At 38.9% G+C, this 26756-nt stretch overlaps 1 protein-coding gene across 2 annotated transcripts; it reads right to left on the minus strand.

Moving 5' to 3' along the window:
* Positions 1–13235: 13235 nt before the first annotated feature.
* YAE1 (YAE1 maturation factor of ABCE1) lies at positions 13236–19821 on the minus strand. 2 transcript variants are annotated; one of them, XM_004008003.6, is made up of 3 exons: positions 19672–19821; positions 18129–18250; positions 13236–16268 (listed from the first exon to the last, which is right to left on the minus strand). In XM_004008003.6, exons 1-3 carry the CDS (start codon positions 19798–19800, stop codon positions 15839–15841), a joined length of 681 nt encoding a protein of 226 aa, XP_004008052.3. In that variant the 5' UTR covers positions 19801–19821; the 3' UTR covers positions 13236–15838. The 2 variants fall into 2 exon arrangements, with proteins under 2 accessions (XP_004008052.3, XP_014950845.3); XM_015095359.4 differs by having other exon boundaries at positions 19597–19821.
* Between the last annotated feature and the right edge of the window lie 6935 nt (positions 19822–26756).

A 26756-nucleotide genomic window follows, 5' to 3' on the forward strand; every position in this document is an offset into this window, starting at 1 on the left:
CTGGGAGTTGGTGATGGACAGGGAGGGCTGGCGTACTGCAGTCCATGTGGTTGCAAACAGTCTGACATGACCAAGCAACTGAACTGAACTGATTGAGCATTTACTCAATGTGTGTCCAGCACTTTGCTAAATGCTGAGAAGCCAGATTTTAGTAATATCTATTCAACCCTTCAAAGCTAATGAGGCAACACTGAGGAGTACCTGTAACATGCTCTGTGGTGGGTAAGAGGTACCAGGGAAACACAAATTTATTATCTCAGCCTTGGGAGAATGAGTAGTGGTTTTCCTAGTGATGATACTTTAGTTGAATTTAAGGGAGGAGACAGTGGAAAACATTCATTCCAGCAACAGCAACAAATTTACAAGCACATGGAGCTTTAGGAAACAGCATTTGTTATTATCACTGATGTGTGAGGTCTCCTGACAGATGATGACACTGGAAATGAAGGCTGGGACCAGTTGTTTCAGTCATGAGGAGACATGCAAGAGAACAGTAAGATCAAACTTGTGTTTTAGAAAGATCTTTCTGGCAATGCTGAGTGTTCAGCTAAAGGAAACTTCCCCGCCCTCCCCAGGATAGTGTTGGCTACTGCTACTGCTAAGTCACTTCAGTCGTATCTGACTCTGTGTGACCCCATAGACGGCAGCCTACCAGGCTGCCCCGTCCCTGGGATTCTCCAGGCAAGAACACTGGAGTGGATTGCCATTTCCTTCTCCAATGCATGAAAGTGAAAAGTAAAAGGGAAGTCGCTCAGTCGTGTCCAACTCTTCGCGACCCCATGAACTGCAGCCTACCAGGCTCCTCTGTCCATGGGATTTTCCAGGCAAGAGTACTGGAGTGGGGTGCCATCGCCTTCTCCAAGTGTTGGCTACACACCAACAAATATATCTGCACTGATTCTTTTTCTCAAAGCCATCCAAACAATAAGCAGACAATTAACTCCACATGTTTGTCTTTTATTAGACACTAGATCTCTGTCTCTTCATGGAGTTCAGGAGAAAATCTAAATAAACCAATGACAAGATTTTAAGAGAGTACACAGTAATACTACTAATACTGCCTATTACGTATTTAGGTCTAACAATTGCCTTACTAGATACATATGAAACCGACCTTTCATGACAATAGGATTCCTCAGGAGTTTGGGGGTCATGAGGATTATTCTGGAGGTAGGGGTAGAGTAGGAGGTATGGGATAGGTGGGGGATTTGAACCAAGGTGGTTAAACAGAGAAGAAAATAGGATTTCTTACACAGCTAAGAACTGGGTTTGAGCTATATATGCTGAAGAATGTGAGGATTTTTTTTTTTTTACTAACCCCCAATAGGATTTGGGGTCCCCAATTATGTAAAAGAAGATAACTTATCTTTAAGTATTTTTAAAGGTTAGGACACTGCGTACTCTAATTAAGCAACCCAGGTACTGCAAAACTGACACCCCAGCTGAAGAACACATTTTAGATTTGGAACACCAACAGTTCTCTATAAACCATTAAATCAACAACTGACAGTTTCAATTTTGGATTTCAGATTCTAAACTACATGTGCTCTTGAAGTCATTAAACTAGCTATACAGAAAACTATGTAGAAAATTTTTGGTGAAAAATAGAGTTTATGTTGTCAAATATAGTCATACTTATTTTCTCAGCAAAGCTTTTGACTTACATGGGAACTTTTATCTATAGCTATCACTTTTCAACATTCATCAGTTTATAAGGTAAATTAGTTTCCATTTCTTCTAAGATTACAAGTGATTTATTTTTTATTATAAAATTCCTTTATTTTTATTTATTTTTGGCCACACCTCGTGGCATGTGGAATCTCAGTTTCCTGACCAGGGATTGAACCCATGTCCCCTGTATTGGAAGGGCAGAGTCTTAATTACTGGACAACCAGGGAAATCCTTATTGTTGTTGTTGTTGTTCAGTCACCATGTCATGTCCTAATCTTTTCGACCTCATGGACTGCAGTACGCCAGGCCTTCCTGTCTCTCACTATCTCCCAGAGTTTGCCCAAATTCATGTTCATTGCATCCAGCCATCTCATCCTCTGATACCCTCTTCTCCTTCAGGCCTCAATCTTCCCCAGCATCAGGGACTTTTCCAGTGAGTCATCTCTTCTCATCAGATGTCCAAAATACGGAGCTTCAGCTTTAGCATCAGTCCCTTCCAGTGAATATTCAGGGTTGATCTCCCTTAAGATTGACTGGTTTGATCTCCTTGCTGTCCAAGTCACTTTCAAGTCCTTAAAAAGCCTTTTATTTTAAACTAAAACTAAAATTGTGTAATGTTTAAATTTCTAAAGTAAATTATGAAAAAGGAATGTGCCAGCAAGGGAATAAATAGGAAGCTTTGTTTAATCTGTTAATAACACCAAGTGGATATAATCAGTGAACAAATTCTAACCAAATAGCCACATACTTAATAAAAGTGGGAAAGCCTTCTCCTTTGAGAGGAGATTATTATTATTAGAAAAGAAACACTGTGGAAATTTCTGCCACTGCTGTGCAATAGGTGGGGTAGTTATAATTTTTCCTACTTCCAGGCTCCTTACATGTACAAAGGACTAAGTAACACTAACTTTTCAAAACCAAGCAGTCCACAGTAACATAGTAATTAAATCTAGGCTGGAATAAAAGAAAGACTGGAGAAACTTTAAACCCTCTAAAAGACAAGTATAGTGGTTTGGAGCATTTAAAAAGTCCTGGGAATCAGCAGTGAAGTGTTAAGTCGCTGAGTCGTGTCTCTCTGCTACCCCATGAACTGCAGCTCCTCTGTCCATGGGATTCTCCAGGCAGAAAACAAGATAAATTGTAACCACTTAGCCAAGAAAACAAACAAATAAAAACCCCCCAAAAGTAAACAGTGATTTAAAAAAGTGAGGAAGATACAGAAGTTTGTGCTTTTAGAATTTTATTCTAAGTTGTTATCCTTAAAGTAGTTGTTATCCTAAAGTGGTTTTTAGACACAACAGCCTTTTACTATTCATCTGTTTAAAAAATTATGATAGGGCCCTAATTATAACCTAAAGGAGAAATCAAAGGAAGAATACTATCATCAAAAGAATCTGTACTTCTACACTTAATGCTTGGGCACAACTCCACCAAGGCATAACAGAGGAGTCTGATGGAGACAAGGGGGCAGTCTGGCAGGTGAGTTGCACTGGTGACTTGATACCAGGAGCAGTGCAGTTATCAGTTCCAAACACAATATAGTACAACATTCTCTCTATTAATGCAGTAGTCACAGCCCCCGAAAATTCAGTGTGTATTAAATTGTACTCCCACTCAAATAAAAATATCTCATGATTTTAAAGAAACCACATACAAGGAAGGTTAAAAAAGGGTTGTAGAAAAAAGATAGAACTGAAAGTTAGGACACCTGACTTCAAGTCCTGAATTTTCCCCTCCATAGTGGACATCAGGACTTTTGGATATCCAGCATCTGAGTGTCCTTTCTTGATTTGCGGGTCCTCTGCGGCGTGAGGCTTGTTGGGAGACAGGACTTTTCCTCCTAGTGTGACTTACCAGATATCCCCTCTCTCTCGGTACCTGGCAGAACAAGTAATTGGATGATCTTGCCTGGAACTTAGAATTGGAAGAGGTTCAACAAAATCTTGGAGTTATTACAGATTATTCACAGTGGCAGTGGTGTTGCTGAGAGTCCAAGTGGCTAGAAGTGTCTGGGGGAGCCACTGCCCGCTCCTTTAACTTTCTGGGCTTGGTTCTCCCTTGGTTTCTGAAATCCTGCAAGAAGTTATTCTTTTGGCTTCTACTGTCGAGAGCCAATTTGATGATCTCATCTAAGGGTCACAACAGGTTCTGTTTTCTTGGGGCCTCAGTTTCCTGACATACACAGTAATTAGAAGCCCTGGCTTATTAAGGTTCCTTCTAGGCTTGATGTTTATCAGTCAGTGAATCTCTGAAGGCTGCTGTCGGGGGTACATCCTTCATATGTAGCTTAAGCTTCAGTTTCCAAAGGCTTTCAAGCCTATCATTTAATTTGGCTTGGAGAGACGGGGGCACTTTAACACACTGTAAGCAAAGTGTTTACCCTCAGTGCCTGGAGATTATAAAGCCCTTAATAAATTATGGTTATCATTACTGACACAAATACATTTTTAAGTGAAAAAATAAAGCTGCTTTTTGTATATTTGGTATGATCTCATTTCAGTAGGGATTTGTTTTGCATGCCAATGAAACCTCTCTGAATATAGTAGGTACTCAATAAAGATCTGATGAAACAATGAATTTCTAGAAAATAAAACTGTGCCATTTGCTAACATGTGTATAGAGATTCTGGAAGAATCTGGAGGGGTGTTTTATTAGTTTGCTAGGGCTGCCATAATAAGACACCACAGACTGGACAATGAACAGCAGAAGTTTATTTTCTCATAGTTCTGGAGATTAGGGTCTGATGGCAACAGGTGTGGTTCCTTCTGAGGCCTCACCCCTTGGATGGAGTGCAGATGGCTGCCTTCCTGCTGTGTATTCACATGGTCTTTCCTCTGTGCACTCATATGTCTGATGTCTTTTTGTTGTCAAAATTTCTTCTTCTTAGAAGGGGACAGGTCAGATTGGATTAAGGCCCATCCTCATAGACTCATTTTAACTTCATCATCTCTTTTTTAAATTTATTTTTAATTGGATAATTGGTTTACAATATTGTGTTTGTTTCTGGCATATATCAACATAACTTCATCATCTCTGCAAAGGCCCTCTCTTCACATATAGTCACGTTCTGAGGTTCTTGGGGCTAAGGTTTTGACATGAATTTTGGGGGATCACAATTCAGCCCATAACTGGTAGCAATATGGAAGATTTACTTTTCCTAACATATTTTTTTACAATGTTTCTGTACAAGGAACCTAATTATTTTGTAACTTCAAAAAGCAATGTGAAAGTGAAAGTGAAGTCGATTAGTCATGTCCGACTCTTTGTGACCCATGGACTGTAGCCCACCAAGCTCCTCTGTCCACAGGATTCTCCAGGCAAGAATACTGGAGTGGGTTGCCATTTCCTTCTCCAGGGGATCTTCCCGACCCAGGGATCGAACCCAGATCTCCCACATTGCAGGCAGACGCTTTAACCTCTGTACCACTAGTTACAACAAAGCAAAAATACTTTGTATTCATAATTAAAATATAGCTGTATTCTAGGCTTAAGTGAGTGAAGTCACTCAGTCGCGTCCGACTCTTTGCCACCCCATGGACTGTAGACTACCAGGCTCCTCCGTCCATGGAATTTTCCAGGCAAGAGTACTGGAGTGGGTTGCCATTCCCTTCTCCAGGGGACCTTCCCGACTCAGGGATTGAAGCTGGGTCTCCTGCATTGCAGGCAGATGCTTTACCATCTGAGGCACCAGGGAAGCCTTAGATAATTCTAGGCTTAGATAATTGCAAACTGCATCTTCATTTACATGAATGTCTCCCTGGCTGTGTGAAATTCGCGGGCTGTAGGACAATTCTTTGTTGCAGGACCGACCTGGCAGGGCAGGACGCACAGCATCCCCTTCCCACAAGTACTGCCAAGGAGCATCCTTCCACCATCACTGGCAACCAAAAACTTCACTGATTATCATCCCTTTAAACTAATTTTATACTAACATTTGCAAATGTTTGGAAGTGTTTTCTTCTTTCTCTCCATTTCCCCTTCTTTTAAGATAACATAGGGAGAAATCACACTAATTACCTTTAGCTATGTCAGTGGGAAGCTTGGCTGTGTCCCAGTCATGGCAGAGTACCATGATAGCTAAAGTTATCCAAAGACAGTTAAATCTCTTGCTGCATTTTATCCAAATGATAGGCATGATGCTTAGGAGCAAATATAATAATAGCTAATGTGTTGCGCTGAAGCTGCTGCTGCAAAGAGCCAATTCGCTGGAAAGGACCCCGATGCTGGGAACAATTAAGGAAAAGGGGGCAACAGAGGGTGAGATGGTTGGATGGTATCGCTGACTCAATGGACATAAGTCTGAACAAACTCAGGGAGATAGTGAAGGACAGGGAAGCTTGGCATGATGCAGTTCACGGGGTCACAGAGTTGGACACAACTTGGCAACTAAACAACGTGTTGTGAGCACTGAATATGTGCCAGACACTGTCTTTAATGCTTTACATATAAAATTCATTTATTTTTTACCATAAAACTATGATAGGCACTAATATTTGAAAGATGAAGGAACAGGCACAGTAAGGTGTCAGTCAGTCAGTTCAGTCGCTCAGTCATGTCCAACTCTTTGTGATCCCATGAATCGCAGCACGCCAGGCCTCCCTGTCCATCACCAACCCCCAGAGTTCACTCAGACTCACCATCGAATCAGTGATGCCATCCAGCCATCTCATCCTCAGTAGTCCCCTTCTCCCCCTGCCCCCAATCCATCCCAGCATCAGAGTCTTTTCCAATAAGTCAACTCTTCACATAAGGTGGCCAAAGTACTGAAGTTTCAGCTTTAGCGTCATTCCTTCCAAAGAAATCCCAGGGCTGATCTTGAGAATGGACTGGTTGGATCTCTTGCAGACCAAGGGACTCTCAAGAGCCGTCTCCAACACCACAGCTCAAAAGCATCAATTCTTCGGCGCTCAGCCTTCTTCACAGACCAACTCTCACATCCATACATAGCCTTGACTAGATGGACCTTAGTCGGCAAAGTAATGTCTCTGCTTTTGAATATGCTATCTAGGTTGGTCATAACTTTCCTTCTAAGGAGTAAGCGCCTTGCAAATGATGGTGCTATGCTTTGAAGCAGACAATATGGCTTCAGGGCTGTCACTCTGAGCCACCACAGGGTACGCGCCCTCCCTTACTGAGTGCTTACTGGGTGCCTGACACTTAGTAAGCACTGTTTTTATGTATCTCATAGCATGTGATCTTCACAGAAACAATGAGATTGCTATTATCACCTCCATTTTACAGACTTGGAAACTAAGAGGCTCAAACCTCTTTGGGGAAGTAGACAGCTTACATACATATAATTCATTACCATATACAAAATAATGGCAAACTTAACCAAAATTATCACAATCAAATCAATATTGAGAACCAAATAAATTATGTAAATATGTATTCTCTTTCAAATCTATTTGAGTTAGCAGTCAGTCACTTCTCATTGAGCTTTCTGAGGTTCGAACTGTCTTATTATTGGATATTATATATTGTGTAGAATTGATTTATATGTGTGATATCAGTTTCCCCCAAGAGTGAGTGCAAAATAACTCAGCTGGCTAACAGTAGTGTCAATTTTATGAACTGATTGATCTTTCTCTTTTAACACAGAAGCAATATAGTAACAGATTCAATAAAGATTTCATTTTATCTGTTTTACTTTATTTTGTTAAGAGAGTAGCAGCCCCACAGATTTTTAAGAAAGCTAGTTTGTTCATGCTACCAAGAATGTACTCACATTCTCGGGGTACCACCTCAGTTACAGTTTGGTGTAATTGTTAGCATCAGCTGAAGTAAAACCTTACAGTGACTCTCAAAAAATGTACTAAGAGCAAATAGGAATGGTTTTACTTTTTTACATAGTTGGAAAAAAATATAATCAAAGTCTTCTGATTTCTTGTATTCCCCCTCCTTACCAGATAGTTGTCTGGGGATCTTCTTCTGATCTACTGTTTTGAATTAAGTGTATCTACCTTTTTCCCAGATTTTGATTTTCATGATAAAGTACATATTGTTCTTTTTCTTAAAAACCAATGCCTCTACAAATATTTTCTTTTCTTATTGTAAAACAGCACAGTGACATTAAAGTAAGTTCTGAAAAAGAAAAAAAAAAAACCCTCTAATCCTACCACATTAGTACCTTAGTAATCTGAGACTCATATTCTAGTTTTTGTCTGCAAAAACATTTTTTACATAATTTGTACACATACATAAGAAACATTTTACAGTGACTTTTACTTTTAAAATACCATAGTTATTCTCCCTGTTTCTATAGATCTCATAGTGATCATCTGTAATGAGTGCATTCACATTTCTGAGTGGATATATCAAAATACCCTTAGCAATTCTTTTACTGTTTGTCATTTAGGTTGTTTTTAATCATTATTTACTCTGCATAGGCAATAAATATCTTTGTGCTGAAGGTTTCTTCTACGTGTTTAATTATTTTCTTAGATCAAATTCCTAGATACAGGTGTTTCTGACTTGATTCATACTCTGCTATATCACAGAGAAGGCAATGGCAACCCACTCCAGTCCTCTTGCCTGGAAAATCCCATGGATGGAGGAGCCAGGTCAGGCTGCAGTCCATGGGGTCGCTAAGAGTCGGGCACAACTGAGTGACTTCACTTTCACTTTTCACTTTGATGCACTGGAGAAGGAAATGGCAACCCACTCCAGTACTCTTGCCTGGAGAATCCCAGGGACAGAGGAGCATAGTGGGCTGCTATATCAAACCAGAAGCTATACTGATCTTCAGCACCCATGTCTGTCTCTCTGCTCATTCTGCCCACTAATTGAACAGGATCTGTCAGGAGTCACTCACTTGGTCAGTGGCCTGACTTTCTCAAGTTGTCCCTTGGTTACTTCCTTGGTGACAGCAGTATCCTGTGATGATGTCAGGAGCCTCATGTTTACTAAAGAGGTGGGGCCTGTGAGCAGCTGAGTGAACCTGGCTTATATCCCTGACCCCAGCTCTGCTGCTACCTGCATGAAGGCAGTCCTTTATTCTAGCACACGGACAGAAAGAAAAACAATCTCTGAGCTGGGGTCACAATAAATACTATGCCATATTCTAGACATCCAATGAACCTCATACAGGCCTATAAGGTTAAAATACAGACTAATAATATGTTATTTGGCATCTTGAAGAGCAAAACAAAGTGACTTCAAGTGACAGTAGTTTAACTGGTTCCCACCTGGGATTTAAATGTCTAAATGCATTAAATGAATTTTGGGTCATAATCAGCTCCATGGCAATGATTTCTAGGATGTGCGTGATCAGTCACTCAGTCGTGTCTGACTCTTTGTGAACTCATGGGCTGAGGCCCGCCAGGCTCCTCTGTCCATGAGTTTTCCCAGCAAGAATACAGGAGTAGGTTGCCATTTCCTCCTCCAGATCTTTCCCAACCAGGGATTGAACCCATGTCTTCTGTGTCTCCTGCATTGGCAGGTGGATTCTTTACCACTGTGACATCTGGGAAGGCCCTGATTTTTAATACAGCAGATAGATTAAAAATTTGTGGTTAGTTTATACCAAGTAAAAACTTCATCATTGAAGGTTCTCAAAGTATGATTTGATGTTTGACTGTAGTTTATCATCATAAATTAGAATCTCTGGCTATTGTAGGATCTGATATTTGAAGGAAGGTGTTTTATAGTATAGTTTCCAAATAAGAATAAGAAAGATTTTATTCTCAGGTTATTTATGTTATATCTGCATTCCAGTCCAGCTTTACTTTATTGGCAAGGGCTGTCAGTATGATTAGTCAAATCAGTCATATTATTACAAGGGACTTGACAAATCACTTTAGCTTTATGTTAAAAATTCTTTGTAACAAAGCAGTATGATATTACGGTGACTCTGCAATCCATAAGGAAATAGACTTAACTATTAGCTTAAATATTAGTTGTGTTTAATGTGAGGAAAATGTACCTAGTTGTGTATTTGTTGACTTAAAAAAGGAGGGTTGTGACCTATTTGATAGGCTAAAATAGTAAGTTGTTGTCTCTATCTTCCTGTTGCTAAATCCTGAGTTGTTTGTATCTGTGTATGTGAGAGAGATTATGTTTGAAACAGTTTAGGCACAGTCCTGACAAAGTAGAAATGCTCCATGCATGTAAAATTGTAATCTTATATCACTTCTGATTGAAGGTTATATGCTTTGAGTTCTAGGCATTTTAGGTCTCAGGGATTTGGAGAATAAATGGTGCTTTTTTCCTGCCACCAGGTTTTCTTATGATTGGTTATTTTGATTGAGAAAAATTCGCAGCCTGAAGTGTGAGTTGCTTAGTCATGTCTGACTCTTTGTAACCCCATGGACTGTAGCCCACCAGCCTTCTCTCTGTCCACTGGATTCTCCAGGAAAGAATACTGGAGTGGAGTATCCAGAACCCGGGTCTCCCTTTCTTAAAAAAAGCGGGGGGAGTGCACCTTACCTTTTTGAGTTTTTTTTTTACATACTCCAGAAATCTCTCCCTATCCTCCCAATCTTACAAAAGACTCAATTTGCTTGGCATAGATAGCTTCAGGAATAATCAGCGGCTTCCTGTCTTGTGAGCACAATAGGTATCAGGATGTACCAGCACCACCCAGTGGCCCTGAACTAATTCAACAGCTCTTGGAAAGAAACCAGATCCAGAGTTCAGGGCCGGCCTTTCAATTGTGAACTGTCTACAAAAGGAACAGGATTCAACTTCTGCAGATCTGAATTCGTTGTGTGTAGTTCTAATTACACTTTAACCTTCTTTATGAGACTATAGGGCAAGAAAACGGAGTTTGGTGTATGGTAAGGACTCTAGGCTCTTTTTGGCAGATCTGTAGCAATACGTATTCTTGCCAGTTGGTGAACTCATACTCTATATTTGAAAGTTAAGTAGAAAATTTATGAAAGCGAAAGAAATATTACGGCAACAAGTGACACAAATTATCCTCTCTACCAGGACTCTAGAAAGTCTGAGTCCATGGAGACTTTAGTTTCTGTATATGCAGAACACACCTTTCGTTAACACTTTCTAGATGATATTCTCCCAACTGCAAATGGCATTTAATTTCTTGTTTTAGATGTATAGCAAACAAATTTTCCTCTTTTGTAAATGCTGATTACTATACATGTTATAGAAATAATACTTGCTGACTAGGTAAGACTGGAAAAATGCAGAAACATGGAAATTAACAGCAAGGGGAAAATACGGTTCACAGTCCCGTCACTAAACACAATCACTGCTGCCATGTTATTATTTTGTACACATTTACCCAGAGCACCAACTCTGCAGGTACAATTGCTTTGCTTTCAATCTCAACTGGTCTATTTAATATCTGTGATTGGATAAGTCAGTCTTCTCCGGCTCTGGTTTCATCTCTAGGATGAGGATAATGAGTAGTCTTGATGCTTAGGGACATTATGAGGATTAAACAAGTAATACAGGTGAAATTTTCAGAACACTGCCTGTATATCCTGTATACCATGTTAGCTCTTAACTTTCCACTCCTCTATTTCCTCCAACTCCTTCTTATTGTTGTTAGACACCATGTACCAGGCAGTCTGCTAGAAACTATTTATATATCCTTCCAGTTTTTTTTTTTGCAATATCTTTCTATCCTTAATAACTAAAACTGTTCAAATAAAATTTTTATCACTAAAAATTATACTGTAGTATTCATTTAGTGATTGGTAAATAATATTGTCTTAGTGCCACTACTTAGCTTAGTACAAGATAAAGACAGAATTTGTATATGTGGATTCTTATAAACATGCAAAATGAAAAGGAAAAAAAATTTAAAAGGCAAACATAAAGGTTTGTTTTCTCGTCTAAAAACAAAATATAACGTGATGCATTTTGGAATTCTAAATTTCTGATTTCATTTTCATTGTGGCTAGTAGATATAGTTATTTTTCCCTCTCATCAAGCAGCACATATGCATCTATATACAGGGTGCGATGGTTAAGTGCTGAGGACATAATGATGTATAACGTACTTCCCTGTAAATTTGAAGTCAAGAGGTACTCAAAGTGATGCAGAGGGAACACTGGGAAGGGCAACCACCTCTGCCTAAGATAGGTAAAATTTGAGTTAGGACTGACAGACACATAGGAATTTGTTGGGAAAGAATGATGTGGAAGGAATGTTAGGAAGGAATGATGGTCTTCTACTCTTCTAGGCAGAAGAGTCAGAGTGAGTAAATTTATAAGTTGGAAATTGTCCACAAAGCACTGCAGTATATAAAGAAGTGTAGAGTGTCTGTGTGCATAGTGGAGCAGGATGCAGGATGAGAAAGACTGACAGTGCTGTTTGGGTCTGGCAATGAAATTCAAGTTTATAATTTACCCAGTAGAAGCAAGTAGTAATGAGTAGGACAAAGAGGAAAAGTGCTGCTGCAGAAGGCAGGTAGGGGGAATGTAAAGGTAGATGCCCAGTGATGGAGGAGACAAGTGAGAAGACTACAAACCAGTCAGTCAGGGCAGCTGTATGATTTAGCAGCCACCAGTGACCTTGACAAAAAGCAGTTTGAAGCTGAGGAGTGAATGGGGAAAAAATAATTTCAGACAGTGACAGCAGACTCTTCTTCCAGAAGGTTTGTTGAGAAAAGGCAGTAAATGAGGGCAAAAGAAAGAAAAGTAATTATGGTGGTGAAGTACTGATATATTAATGACAGAGACTTGAGAATTTCTATAGAGCAAGAAATCTGAATGGTAGTTTATTAACATGACATATGATATTCGCTTCATCTACTGGTCGGAAATTAAGAATCTCTCTCCAAAATACAAGTGAAAACTCATAGCGGTCAGAAGGACCATCATTAAAAAGTCTACAGATAACAAATGTGGGAGAGAGTGTGGAGAAAAGGGAGTCCTCCTACACTGTTGGTGGGAATGTAAATTAGCGCAGCCACTGTGGAGAACAGTATGGAGGTTCCTAAAAATGGAGTTACCATATGATCCAGCAGTCCAGTAAATGACCTACTCCTGGGCATATATGTAGGCAAAACGATAATTAAAAAAAGATACATGCACCCCTATGTTCATAGCAGGACTGTTCACAATAGACAAAACATGGCAACAACTAAATGTCCCTGGACAGATGAATGGATAAAGAAGATGTGGGACAAATATACAATGGAATATTACTCAGCCATTTAAAAAATGAAATAATGCCACCTGCAGCAACATAGAAGGAACTAGAAGTTATCAAACTAAGTGAAGTCAGAAGGAGAAAGAGAAACATCATATGACATTACTTACATGTGGACTCTAAAAGATGACAAAAGGAACTTATCTACAAAACAGAAACAGACTCACAGACATAAGAGAACAGACCTGTGGTTGCCAAGAGGGAGGGGATGGCAGGGACGGATGGATAAGAAGTTTGGGATTAGCAGATGCAAACTGTTATATACAGAATGGATAAACAACAAGGTCCTACTATATAGCACAGGGAGCTATACTCAATACCCTGTAGTAAACCATAATGGAAAAGAATTTGAAAAAAGAATCTCTATATTTATTTCTCTTTATCTTAGACTGGAACACAAAGCTTTAATTAGTTTGAAGACAGGTGAAAATCACAGCTTGGACTTGGTTCAAGGCTTTTATTTTGGTGTACCACAAAAGCAGTTAATGAGCAGTGCTAAGGATATAAATGAGGTAAGGATGAGGTAGGTGAATTCAGCTGCCCACTGTCCACTTGTCTGTGTATCACAAAAATTTTGGTGGCTTCAACAGCTCTGTCAGAGAAGAATAGTATTATGGGCTTAAAAAAACCCAACAACAAATAAAAAACTCCAGGTATGTCAGTATCTAGAAATAACTTATTTAAGGTGAAAATTCTGTTTTTAAGGAAACCACATCACCCAAGCCTAATGTCTGGATCCTGGGTCTTGAAACTCTTGGCTCTATCTGCTCTGGGACAATCTTGCTTTACATTTATGTTTATCTAGGGTCTTTTCATGGCAAGAATTGGTAGGCCTATAATATACAAGGCAGGGTAAAACACACAAGGCCAGGTTTCTTGCTGGTTTTAGTACAGAGGCTCAGGAAACACAGGTATAAAATGAGCATTCCATTACTTTTCCTCTGCATTTCAGCAACTTTTGTGTTTTCCAAAAGGCAATGTAACCTTAAAAGAGATGTTTTCAATCTAACAGCCTCATTTAACTCACGTAATTCTCTTGGCTTCCTTTTCTGTGAACATCTACACAAAACACCCTATTTTCAATGGCGCCAAAGGTTGTTATCTTCAGGGAATGTCAGGGTGAGCTCAGATAAAATCTCTAGATTTGCTGCACTCATGAAATTTTTGTTCAGGGTGACTTTCTTGAGATATATTATTAAAGATGGGTATATTTCATATCTAAGACTTTAGAGACTGCTTATAATATTCCAGGCGGATTTGAGATTTTTGCTGCATTCATACATATGGTAATAGTATCTGTATAACAAGGCAAATTACTAAATCTCTGAAATAATAATATTTACATCTAGAGAGATGAAATCAGATACTTTTTAAAAACCAGCTATCAAATGTCACTTATCTTCCTTATGTTTTAGTAAGTTCTAAACACTTCATGGTTTTCTAATTTCAAATTTGTTGCCTCAATTTCATAATGTTTGGTGAACTTTAAGGAAGTTCAAGATTGCAGTAGTACATTTTCTTGATCTCCTGAAATACCTCTTTTATCAGAAAAGACTGTCTTTTAGAGTAGATGATAGATATAAGTTAAGGCTATCAATGAAGGGCAATCATTTGGGTGTCTCTGAAGTTGGATTTGTTACATAAATTTGTGTTTCAGGCTAAAAAATTAATGGAAAACTTTTTCCTGATCTTATATGCTTAGGTCCTAGAGCAAAAATCTGAATCTAATTTTGTCTATGCTAGACTACGAATATTGCTACAAGGTAATAAAGAAGTCAGTGGCGTCAATGTTTTATTACTAAATAAATATGAAGGTAAACTGCAGTTTAGGAATAATCTGGCATACTGTCAAGCGATACTACTAACTGGTTAAAACTTGGAAAAGCTAGGTAAGTACTTGAGCATAAAATGTATTTTCTGTATTTCCTTGGAATTGTGTCCTTACTTCTAATCATCACAAAACTGAAACAAACTTGAACAAATATATGATATCACTTATACGTGGAATCTAAAAAAATTATACAAATAGATACAGACTCACAGACATAGAAAACAAACTTACAGTTACTAAAAAGAGAAAGGAGGTGGGGATAAATTGGGAGTTTCAAATTAATGCGTACACACTACTATATATAAAATAGATACAAAGAATCTACTGTATAGCACACAAAACTATATTTAATATTTTATAATACCCTATAATGGAAAAAATATATAACTGAATCACTTTGCTGTGCACCTGAAACATTATAAAAAAATTACACTTCAACAAAAAATCAGTAATACTTAAATAAAAAACTAAAGCAAACTTTAGAATTGTTTTTAATTATCAGTATAAACATGTCTTCAGCTTTACACTTATTAGCCTCTTAATTTCAAATATAATACATCCACATATATATATATATATATATGTGTCTATTTACAACTTTAGCCTTTAGGTTATTTTTTGTAACTTTGGTCTGATTAGTTGACGAGGTCCTAATCATAAGACAATGTGACAGGAGCAGAAAGTAGGGCTAAGTCCTTACAAAATAACAGTTGATGCTTGGACACATGGGTTTGAACCCTGAGGGTCCACTTACACTTGGACCTTTTTCAATAGTAAATATTACAGTACTATATGATCTGAGGCTGGTTGAATCTGAGACTCATAACTGCAGATATGGAGGGCCAGCTATAAGTAGTACGCAGCTTTTTTTACTGCATGGTGGGTGGGTACTTTTAAAACCTGTGTTGTTCAAGGGTCAACTGTAGTCTGATTCTTGTTAATTTCTTTTGGTAATGAGTCCCCAGAAATTTGAAAATGAAGACAACTGGAATTTTTGAGCATATCTTAAACCACATAAAAATTGCCAGTGACAAAGAAAGAAGGATTATATTACCTTTAATAGTATTAATTTTGAAGATGTTTCAACATTACATGAAGGGATACCCTTACAAGTGAAGTGTAGAAACCAGTGCAAATTTTGGTTAGCTTGTTCAGAAACAAAATGTTCTAAAAATGTTCTGAACATCGCTTCCATTATTAAAGTGAAGGTAATTTTTATAGTTGCTTGAGGTGTTGTAATATGTCTATTGATACTCCCAGCTGTTTTACCAAACTGGCTGTCTGTTCTAAAATCCAAGTGAGGCTTGGGTTTTCAGGGCGTTCATGCTCCTGGGCTCTACAACATTCTAAAGATGAACAATCTACCTGACTAAGATTCTTACTACAGTTTTTGTTAAACTCAGCATTATTTTCACAGAATCTTTCATCTTTAGCTTCATCAATCTTTTCCTCAGCTGGAGCTACATGAGAAAGGTCCATATCCTGAAGGGAGTCCAATAAGTCTACAACATGTGGCTGTGAAGTGACTGATCTCAGATGTCTGAGCACATACTCTTCACACTGGCCAACTGCATCCAGAAGATTATTTATTTTACTGACCAAAGCCGAACTATCATCATGAAGGTGACACCAGGAGAGCAAAGCACTGAACGAAAATATAAATAAGAGTTAAAGAGGAAAAAATTAAACAATCAAAGGCTTTTAGAATTTTTGAAGCTAAGGCTTTCATGTTTCTCTTCTAGATAAAATCATGCAAAAATTATTAATAATAGCAATGTGAGTCAAAATCAGGAAAGTAATGATGGTAAAATAAGATTATAAATATAAGGACATTATCTTTCAACAGAAATTAAACAACTGGAGTTAATCATATAAACTGTTTATAATTCATAACCCCTCCTTCACAGGTCCTCATCGATTTTCCCTGATTTTATTTTCCCCTTATGATTGTGTAGCTTCTGTTGAAGATGGATACAACTCAAGAGAAAGAAAAGACCTGAAAAAATAGTTTTTCTTTTAAAGGCAGAAACCAGCTTCTAAACTAGTGTTTCTCAATCTTGGATGCACATCAGAATTACCTGCAAAACTTTTAAACCTTATCAAGGTCCAGGTCACACCTGAGACCAATTAAATCAGAATCTCTGGGGGTGTTATTTTTTTAAAAGCTTCCCAGCTGATAACAAGGTGTAACCAAGGTTAAAAATCACTGTTATAACCGTATAGCTGCTTGACATCAAAACTGAAGGTGAGGGGAAAAAAAGTTTTGAGACAACTCACTTTTCCAACTTTGTTAGATACTTTACTAACAATTTTATTGAAGGAGGTTAGAATTCTTCCAGTCTTAATAATTATTTTTCTTTACTTTTTTTTAGTATAGATAGTACTTTTACTTTCCTACATTCATATTATTCATCTCACGAAATAATGGTTATTGTGAAAAGTAATAATGTTAGCAATAAGGTTTTTTTTTTTTGCCATGTCACACAGCTTGTGGTAACTTAGTTCCCAGACCAGGGACTGAACGCAGGCCTCGAAAATAAAAACATGAAGTCCAAATCCACTGCATTGCCAGCAGATACCCTGCAATAAGTTTTCTAAGCTTATAAAAAATTAATTTAACTTGATGTGAAGATGAACACATGATCATTTTCTTACTATAGTATACTATAAATGCTGATTCCTGACAGCTGAATTTTATAAAACCTCAAATGTAATGAACTTTTGTATTGATAACTTTTTTCTAATTTTATTTTTAATTTTTATTTTTTTCTTGGCTGTGCCATCTTATGGCATGTGGGATCTTCATCTCCTGATAAGAGATCAAACTTGCATCCCCTGCATTGAAAGTGCAGAGTCTTAACTACTAGACTGCCAGGGAAGTCTCTGTCCTGTTAACTTTTATTGCATACCTTGTAAAAATCAGTGATTCTTTGAAGCATTTATGTTTTTCTCTATAGAGGACAGGTTAAAAGGTACAAAGCATCAAAGAGGACAAGCATGCCATGCTCGTAGCTCCATGTGCCTTTGGACCACTTGGTTCTAATACATGCCATTATTCCTATGACATCCTGACAGGTGTTCAACGTTCAGAAACAAAGTAAATGGAATACTTTTTCTGTTACTAGCTATACTCTTCATCAGGTATCGCTAGTCTAGACATCTGTTTTATTGTGTTCTGCCACATGTGCAAGAATAAAAACGTTACCCAAAACCTGAAGATTTTTTCAATTACTTTGAGATACAGATTGGTGGTAGTTCAGGTAGCAAAAAAGAAGACACCTTTGTATCATTTCTTTGCAATAAAAGATAACATCTGGCTCACATATTAAAGTGGATAACTGCTGACTTTTTGAAGGCAATTTTAGTCTATGCTCTGCAGTACCCTTTCATGGCTTTAACACTAGGGGAAGCAGTTCAGCTTACACTTTCTTACATATTACTTTCATCAAAACCCTCCACTAGTACAAAGGTTAAAATAATTCAGCATTTAAGTTTTAAAAATTACCTCAATGTTCCTCTAAGTTGTCCATAGTTTATGATGACTTCTGCACCTTCCTTATAACCTTGATTGAAGCCTTGTTGAAGAGTAACTGCTTTGCCAGCATCTATTCCATCTCTGTAGCCTTCCTAAATATAAGTAATGAAGAATTACAGTTGTAACTTAACACCAAGTAAACCAGTGTAGATTTTTCTAGAAAGTCACAGAACCAATTTAGAAACTGATGAAACAGGCCTCTATTGTGTTATTTAACATCATGGTTCTATAACATATGGCATAATCACACAACCAAAGTAGACTATGCTTCTCATAAAAGTTTATTGTTGGCTTATCCCATTTTTGTAGTCTAGATTTATTGGACACATTTTAAAATATTGATTCTACATATATACAAAAAAAAAAAAAATCCGTGTTAGCAATAGCTCCACAGAAAGGAAACATGGAGAATTAGGTGTCTGGTCCTTTAGAAACTGGATTGGTGTGAGTGGATAAGGCAGGGCAGGGTTACCAAGGTCTTGGAACTGGAGTAGGGAAAGAGGAAATTGGTATAGTAAAAGGAAGATGAGAGGGCTGGTTTTAGAAATTCTGCTTGATTTAGAAATTTTCCTTAATTTAAGTAAACTGAAAATCCTCTGTGCCCAAGGATTTTGTCCTGCCACAACACTCAAAAGGTGCTCAATATTTACTGGTTTAGCCCCAGCTTCACATAAGGCATTTCTGAAGTTGACAACATTGTTGTTGTGCTAAGCAAATATTATTTTACTGAGACATTAAACAAGGGCAGACTTAATGGCAATTTAATGGTTGGCAAGGACACTAGCAGGCACAGATCTCATCATTTGGTCCTCACCCTGAACTAAGCTCTGAAAGCTCCACCTGGAAATGGTGTGCGGTATTAAGCTGAGACTCAGTGAAGAGTCAGACAAATTAGATATGGATAATTCACACCCAACAAATTAAAAAAATACATTAATACTCCCTTAGGTAGCCACCACCATTCCTTTATTTTGTTCAGTCGCTCAGCCTTGTCTGACTCTGTGACTCCATTCCTTATTAGCTTTCTCTTACTGCCCTCTGACAGCATTCTTAAGTTCACTTTTTCCATCTGTCCTGATTAACACTACTCCTAACTTTAGGCTCCCCACTCATTCAAGCAACCCATGTCAACTGCCTACATGTCCTTTGACAGACATAATTAGAACAGTGTAAATGTTTCTCCTCCACCCCTTTTCCTCTGATGCCCATCAAACTGAAATCTCTTCAAAGTCTTTGACAAAGGTTATATTTTTCGGTCCCCGGTGTCCATCCAACACACTCCACGGGCGCTCGAGGAAAGCATCCTGTGGTGTAGCACGGTTTCAAGTAACCCACTGGGAAACTCTAGCAGGACATGGGCCAGACTGAATGGTACGGGAGAGGGAGGGCAGCGCCAGGCCAGGTCGCGACCACTCCGGCCTTCATCCTGGGACCCCACCTTCTCACAACTCCCAGCTCCAGCGCTAACAACCCGGTACAGCAACGGACCCCCGCCCTCTCCACGCAGCTTTACTTTGACTCGTCTCTGCATATGGCTCTGCCATTCCCGCTGCACCAGGAGCGACTCATCAGCTTCCTCGTCAAACACGTCCCCCTCCTCTTCAGGACCTTGGACCAAAGAAGCAGCTTGAACCCACGACATCACTGAGGCAACCACCGGGCTGCCGGACGCCGGAAGGGCCGGCAACTCCTTCCGGTCCGAGGGGCGGAGCGAAGACAGACTGCGGAGCTCGCGGCACCGCTGCGCGTGCGCGTAGATGTGCGTGGTGTCTGAACGCTGTGACCGGTTCACGGAGTGGTCACCGGTCCCAGGAAGGTCCTGGTTTCCCCTCGAGGCTTTTGCTCCCTGATATTTGGAAGTACCCATAACTAAGCTGGAAATGTCGCCGTGCACTTGTGGGCCAGGCGGAGCCCCTCTGACCTTGATTGCGGAAGGCAGCGCCAGCATTCAGTGAAACACTGTGCTCTTCTACCGTGGTGTCTGCTGGGGTCTGGGTTTTGAAGACGCGTGCATTGGCAAAACCCTTTGAGGTAGTTCTTTTGAGGCACTCCGTCATTCCCTAGTGGCTCAGATGGTAAATCATCCGCCTTACAATGCGGGAGACCGAGGTTCAATCCCTGGGTCAGGAGGATCCCTGGAGAAGGAAATAGCAACCCACTCCAGTACTCTTGCCTGGAAAATCCCATGGACAGAGGAGCCTGGTAGGCTACAGTCCATGGATTGCAAAGAGTCGGACACGACTGAGCTTTCTTTCTTTCAGTGCATTTAAAGGTTTGGACTGCCCGACTGTTTCAATTGTTAGGAGCGTGGAACAAAGGACATTAAAGAAGTTAAAATATTGCAGCCCTATTGAGATCAGTAAATATAGAGAGCGTTTATGAAACGAAATATATTTCTCATTGATTCACAGCATCCTTGTCTGACTCCTGTTCCTTCTGAAATGCCAGAAAAGACCACTGGTGAGGATGGAGACTTGTCTTTATATAAGACCCACAGAGATGTTATGGGGAGGGAGGTGGGAGGGGGGTTCATGTTTGGGAACGCATGTAAGAATTAAAGATTTTAAAAGTAAAAAAATAAAAAAATTAAAAAATTAAAAAAAAAAAATTCAGCACCGGCACTGTTCCGAATTGTAGTAGGTGTTGAAACAAAAGTTAATGAATGAGTAGATACCATCAGTATTCCTGTTTGGCCCTTTGCGTACTCATGTGGTAGTGTGTGTTCATAGCTCAGTCCTGTGTGACTCTGCAAGCCCACAGACTGTAGCTCTACAGGCTCCTTTGTGCATTGAATTCTCCAGGGAAGAATTCTGGAATGGGTAGCCATTCCCTCTTCCAAGGGATCTCCCCTACCCAGGGTCTCCTGCGTTGCAGGCGGATTCTTTACAGTTTGAGCCACCAGGGAAGCCCATGTGGTAATGATGATTTACTTAGCTAACAAATTTTCTTGAATATTTGCCTTGTGCCAGGCACTGTTATATGCTTTTGAGATACATCAGTGAACAACACACAGAAGTCCCAGCTCTGACATTCATGAGGAATTGCCAGAGGATAAGTAATAAACACTATATAAGTAAATTATACCGTTTGTTACAAGATTATGATACATGCTATGGAAAAATATTTAGAAACAAGCAAAGTAAAGAGAGCTATGGGTATGTGTGTGAGTGAGGGCAGTTAGGTAGTATATGTTACCATTTTAAGTGTTCAGAGAAAATTTTTTGTATATATTCAATATATGAAAAATATATGCAATACTTGGTAGGTCCATGGAATATATAAAAACATTGTGACACTTTGTAACAAAAAACCTTAATAAACTAATCATCCAATATAATTGATAATAAATAAGTTACTCCAATAATTTAAATTATAATTTAAATATAATATTGGACATAAGCATCTTCCTAAATAACATTTGAATCAAAAAGTAAATAAAAATTAAAACAATATAATAAGCAATAAAAATCAGAATAATTCGTACCAAAAAAACTTGAAAACAAATGAAAGCTGTCTTATTAGGCAATTCTGGAGGCTTTAATGTTTTTATTATTAAAGAAGAAAGAGAAACAAGACAGAATTACCATGTATCTTAGTTAGAAACAAACTGATAGTAAGGGAAGCAGTAAATAAAACAATTGAAATTAATAAAATACAAACACCCAAACTTGCATAAGTAATTCCAAAAGCTGGTTGTTTGACCCTGAATTAAAAAAAATATATATACAACATAAAAATGAGAAGGAAGGTAATGATACAGGAAAAAAATCAAATATTATAAATTACTGACTAAAACTTTGACACATTTGAAAACAGGTGATATGATGACTTCCTAATAAAATTTATCAAGCAAGTAGAAAACGTGAAGAAACTAATTACCATAGAAAAATTGGAGATTATCCACTATAAAAATAGCATAGAGATGAGAATTTTACAGTTAAATGCTTTAAATCCTTTTTAATCTTTAAAGAATGATGGATAAATAAATATCATTTTTTTACTCTTGTAGGGCACAGAAAAAGAAACTCCCTAAATCATTTCATGAAACCAGCTTTACTCTCATCTGCTAAAATTAATATGAAAGAACTCCCAAAGTTCAAGTTAGCTTGTGAATATGTATTTAAAAGAGAATCCAGTATCTTATCAAAATAATAATTCAAGAGGTTTTATTTCATAAAAGCAAAATGTTGCAATATTAGGAAACCTATATTTCACTGCATCAACAGTTTAGAAGAGAAACCATGTATTGTACTAATAAAAGCAGAAAAGTCAGTTGGGCTTCCCAGGTGGCTCAGTGCTAAAAAATTGTCCTGCCAATGCAGGAGACTCAAGAGACACTGGTTCAGTCCCTGGGTTGGGAAGATCCCCTGGAGTAGGAAATGGCAACCTACCCCAGTATTCTTGTCTGGAAAATTCCATGGACAGAGGAGCCTGGTGGGCTACAGTCCATGGGGCTGAAAAGAGTCGGACATGACTGAGCACAAACACACACACACACACTTAAAATTAAAAAAAAAGAATCATTCTTAAAATAATATAGAAAATACAAACTAATAAGGATTTTGTAAGAAAGTCCAACAGCAGGTACTATCCTAAACATTCAGATGTTAAGCTATTTCCCTTAAAGTAGGGAAAAGAGAGAACATCTGGTGATCACCATGATCACTCAGCATTCATTTGGAGATTAGTGAATTGCAAAAGAGAAGTAAACAAAGTAATCTGTATAAATGTTGGATAATAAGAAATGAAGTTATTTTTATTTTTTGCTGTTTATGTGATTGTATGCCTAAGTGAAGTGAGTGAAAGTTGCTCAGTCATGTCTGACTCTTTGTGACCCCGCGGACTATACAGTCCATGGGATTCTCCAGGCCAGAATACTGGAGTGGGCACTTGTTCTCTTCTCCAAGGGATCTTCCCAACCCAAGGATCAAACCAAGGTCTCCCACATTGCGGGAACCCAGGTCTCCTGGATTCTTCTCCATCTGAACCACAAGGGAAGCCCAAGAATACTGGAGTAGGGAGCCTATCCCTTCTCCAGCGGGTATTCCTTGACCCAGGAATCAAACCAGGATCTCGTGCATTGCAGGCAGATTCTTTACCAACTGAGCTATTAAGGAAGCCCAAGACTAAGACTTCAGTTAAAAAAAATTGAATAAAGGAATTTGAGAAGTTCTCTGGATATAGGAAAAATAAATGAATCAAGAATAGCCTTTTTACTTTTTAGCAATAACATCTAAAAGCTTAGATTAGATATTCCACTTGCAATACCAATGAATACTATTAGATATAGTGTTTATATATTCAGTATGATGACCATTATATCTATTACTGTGGGCAAGAATCCCTTAGAAGAAATGAAGTAGCCATCATAGTAAACAAAAGAGTCCAAAATACAGTACTTGTATGCAATCTCAAAACTAACAGAATGATCCCTGCTCATTTCCAAGGCAAGCCATTCAATGTCACGGTAATCCAAGTCTATGCCTGGATCAGTAATGCTGAAGAAGCTGAAGTTGAATGGTTCTATGAAGCCCTACAAGAGCTTCTAGAACTAACACCCAAAAAAGATGTCCTTTTCATTACAGGGGACTGGAATGCAAAAGTAGGAAGTCAAGAAACACCTGGAGTAACAGGCAAATTTGGCCTTGGAGTACAGAATGAAGCAGGGCAAAGGCGAATGCCAAGAGAACGCACTTGTCATAGCAAACACCCTCTTCCAACAACACAAGAGAAGACTCTACACACGGACATCACCAGATGGTCAACACCGAAATCAGATTGATTATATTCTTTGCAGCCAGAGGTGGAGAAGCTTTATATAGTCAGTAAAAACAAGATCAGGAGCTGACTTTGGCTCAGATCATGAACTCCTTATTGCCAAATTCAGACTTAACTTGAAGAAAGTAGGGAAAACCACTAGACCATTCAGTTCAGTTCAGTCAACTCAGTCGTGTCTGACTCTCTGCGACCCCATGAACTGCAGCACACCAGGCCTCCCTGTCCATCACCAACTTCTGGAGTCTACCCAAACCCACGTCCATTGAGTCTGTTATGTCATTAAATCATCATCTGTCGTTCCCTTCTCCTCCTGCCCTCAATGTTTCCTAGCATCAGGGTCTTTTCAAATGAGTGAGCTCTTCGCATCAGGTGGTGAAAGTATTGGAGTTTCAGCTTCAACATCAGTCCTTCCAGTGAATATTTACGACTGATTTCCTTTAGGATGGAATGGTTGGATCTCTTTGCCATCCAAGGGACTCTCAAGAGTCTTCTCCAACACCACAGTTCAAAAGCATCAATTCTACAGCACTCAGCTTTCTTTATAGTCCAACTCTCACATCCATGCATGACCACTGGAAAAACCATAGCCTTGACTAGACGGACCTTTGTTGACAAAGTACTGTCTCTGCTTTTTAATATGCTGTCTAGGTTGGTCATAATTTTCCTTCCAAGGAGTAAGCGTCTTTTAATTTCATGGCTGTAGTCACCATCTGCAGTGATTTTGGAGCCCAGAAAAATAAAGTCAGCCACTGTTTCCCCATCTATTTGCCATGAAGTAATGGAACTGGATGCCATGATCTTAGCTTTCTGAATGTTGAGATTTAAGTCAACATTTTCACTCTCCTCTTTCACTTTCATCAAGAGGCTTTTTAGTTCCTCTTGACTTTCTGCCATAACGGTGGTGTCATCTGCATATCTGAGGTTATTGATATTTCTCCCGACCATTTAGATATGACCTAAATCCCTTACAATTATACAGTGGAAGTGAGAAACAGATTTAAGGGATTAGATCTGATAGACAGAGTACCCGAAGAACTATGGACAGAGGTTCATGACATTGTACAGGGGACAGGGATCAAGACCATCCCCAAGAAAAAGAAATGCAAAAAAGCAAAATGGCTGTATGAGGAGGCCTTACAACTAGCTGTGAAAAGAAGAGAAGCAAAGGAGAAAAGGAAAGATATACCCATTTGAATGCAGAGTTCCAAAGAATAGCAAGGAGAGATAAGAAAACCTTCCTCAGTGATCAGTGCAAAGAAATAGAGGAAAACAATAGAATGGGAAAGACTAGAGATCTCTTCAAGAAAATTAGAGATACCAAGGGAACATTTCATGCAAAGATGGGCACAATAAAGGACAGAAATGGTATGGACCTAACAGAAGCAGAAGATATTAAGAAGAGGTTGCAAGAATACACAGAAGAACTGTACAAAAAAGATCTTCACGACCCAGATAATCACAATGGTGTGATCACTCACACTCACCTAGAGCCAGACATCCTGGAATGTGAAGTCAAGTGGGCCTTAGAAAGCATCACTATGAACAAAGTTAGTGGAGGAATGGAATTCCAGTTGAGCTATTTCAAATCCTGAAAGATGATGCTGGCACTCAATATGCCAGCAAATTTGTAAAACTCAGCAGTGGCCACAGGACTGGAAAAGGTCAGTTTTCATTCCAGTCCCAAAGAAAGGCAATGCCAAAGAATGCTCAAACTACCGCACAATTGCACTCATCTCACATGCTAGTAAAGTAATGCTCAAAATTCTCCAATCCAGGCTTCAGCAATATGTGATCCATGAACTTCCAGATGTTCAAGCTGATTTTAGAAAAGGCAGAGGAACCAGAGATCAAATTGCCAACATCCGCTGGATCATGGAAAAAGCAAGAGTGTTCCAGTAAAACATCTATTTCTGCTTTATTGACTATACCAAATCTTTGACTGTGTGGATCACCACAAACTGTGGAAAATTCTTTAAGAGATGGGAATACCAGACCACCTGACCTTCCTCTTGAGAAATCTGTATGCAGGACAGGAAGCAACAGTTAGAACTAGACATGGAAGGACAGACTGGTTCCAAATAGGAAAAGGAGTATGTCAAGGCTGTATATTGTCACCCTGCTTATTTAACATATGCAGAGTACATCATGAGAAATGCTGGGCTGGATGAAGCACAAGCTGGTATCAAGATTGCCAGGAGAAGCATCAATAACCTCATATATGCAGATGAAACCACCCTTATGGCAGAAAGTGAAGAAGAACCAAAGAGCCTCTTGATGGAAGTGAAATTGGAGAGCGAAAAAGTTGGCTTAAAACTCAACATTCAGAAAACTAGGATAATGACATCCAATTCCATCACTTCATGGCCAATAAATAGGGTTACAATGGAAACAGTGACAGACTATTTTTGGAGGCTCCAAAAATCACTCCAAAATCACTGCAGATGTGATTGCAGCCATGAAATTAAAAGACGGTTACTCCTTGGAAGGAAAGTCATGAGCAACCTAGACAGCATATTGAAGAGCAGAGACATTACTTTGCCAACAAAGGTCTATCTAGTCAAGGCTATGGTTTTTCCAGTAGTCATGTATGGATGTGAGAGTTGGACTATAAAGAAAGCTGAGCACTGAAGAAATGATGTTTTTGAACTGGTGTTGGAGAAGACTCCTGAAAGTCCCTTGTACTACAAAGAGGTCCAACCAGTCTATCCTAAAAGAAATCAGTTGTGAATATTCATTGGAAGGACTGATGTTGAAGCTGAGACTCTAATACTTTGGCCACCTGATGTGAGGAACTGACTCACTGGAAAAGACCCTGATGCT

The sequence above is a fragment of the Ovis aries genome, chromosome 4 (assembly GCF_016772045.2).
Source record: "Ovis aries strain OAR_USU_Benz2616 breed Rambouillet chromosome 4, ARS-UI_Ramb_v3.0, whole genome shotgun sequence".
Lineage (NCBI taxonomy): Eukaryota > Metazoa > Chordata > Mammalia > Artiodactyla > Bovidae > Ovis > Ovis aries.

Coding starts and splice junctions, on each gene's coding strand:
- YAE1 (XM_015095359.4), bottom strand. CDS start 19,800: ATGTCGTGGGTTCAAGCTGCTTCTTTGGTCCAAGGTCCTGAAGAGGAG. Junction 18,251..19,596: donor GAGCTGGGAGTTGTGAGAAG/GTGGGGTCCCAG, acceptor ACTTATATTTAG/GAAGGCTACAGAGATGGAAT. Junction 16,269..18,128: donor CAACTTAGAGGAACATTGAG/GTAATTTTTAAA, acceptor ATTTTCGTTCAG/TGCTTTGCTCTCCTGGTGTC.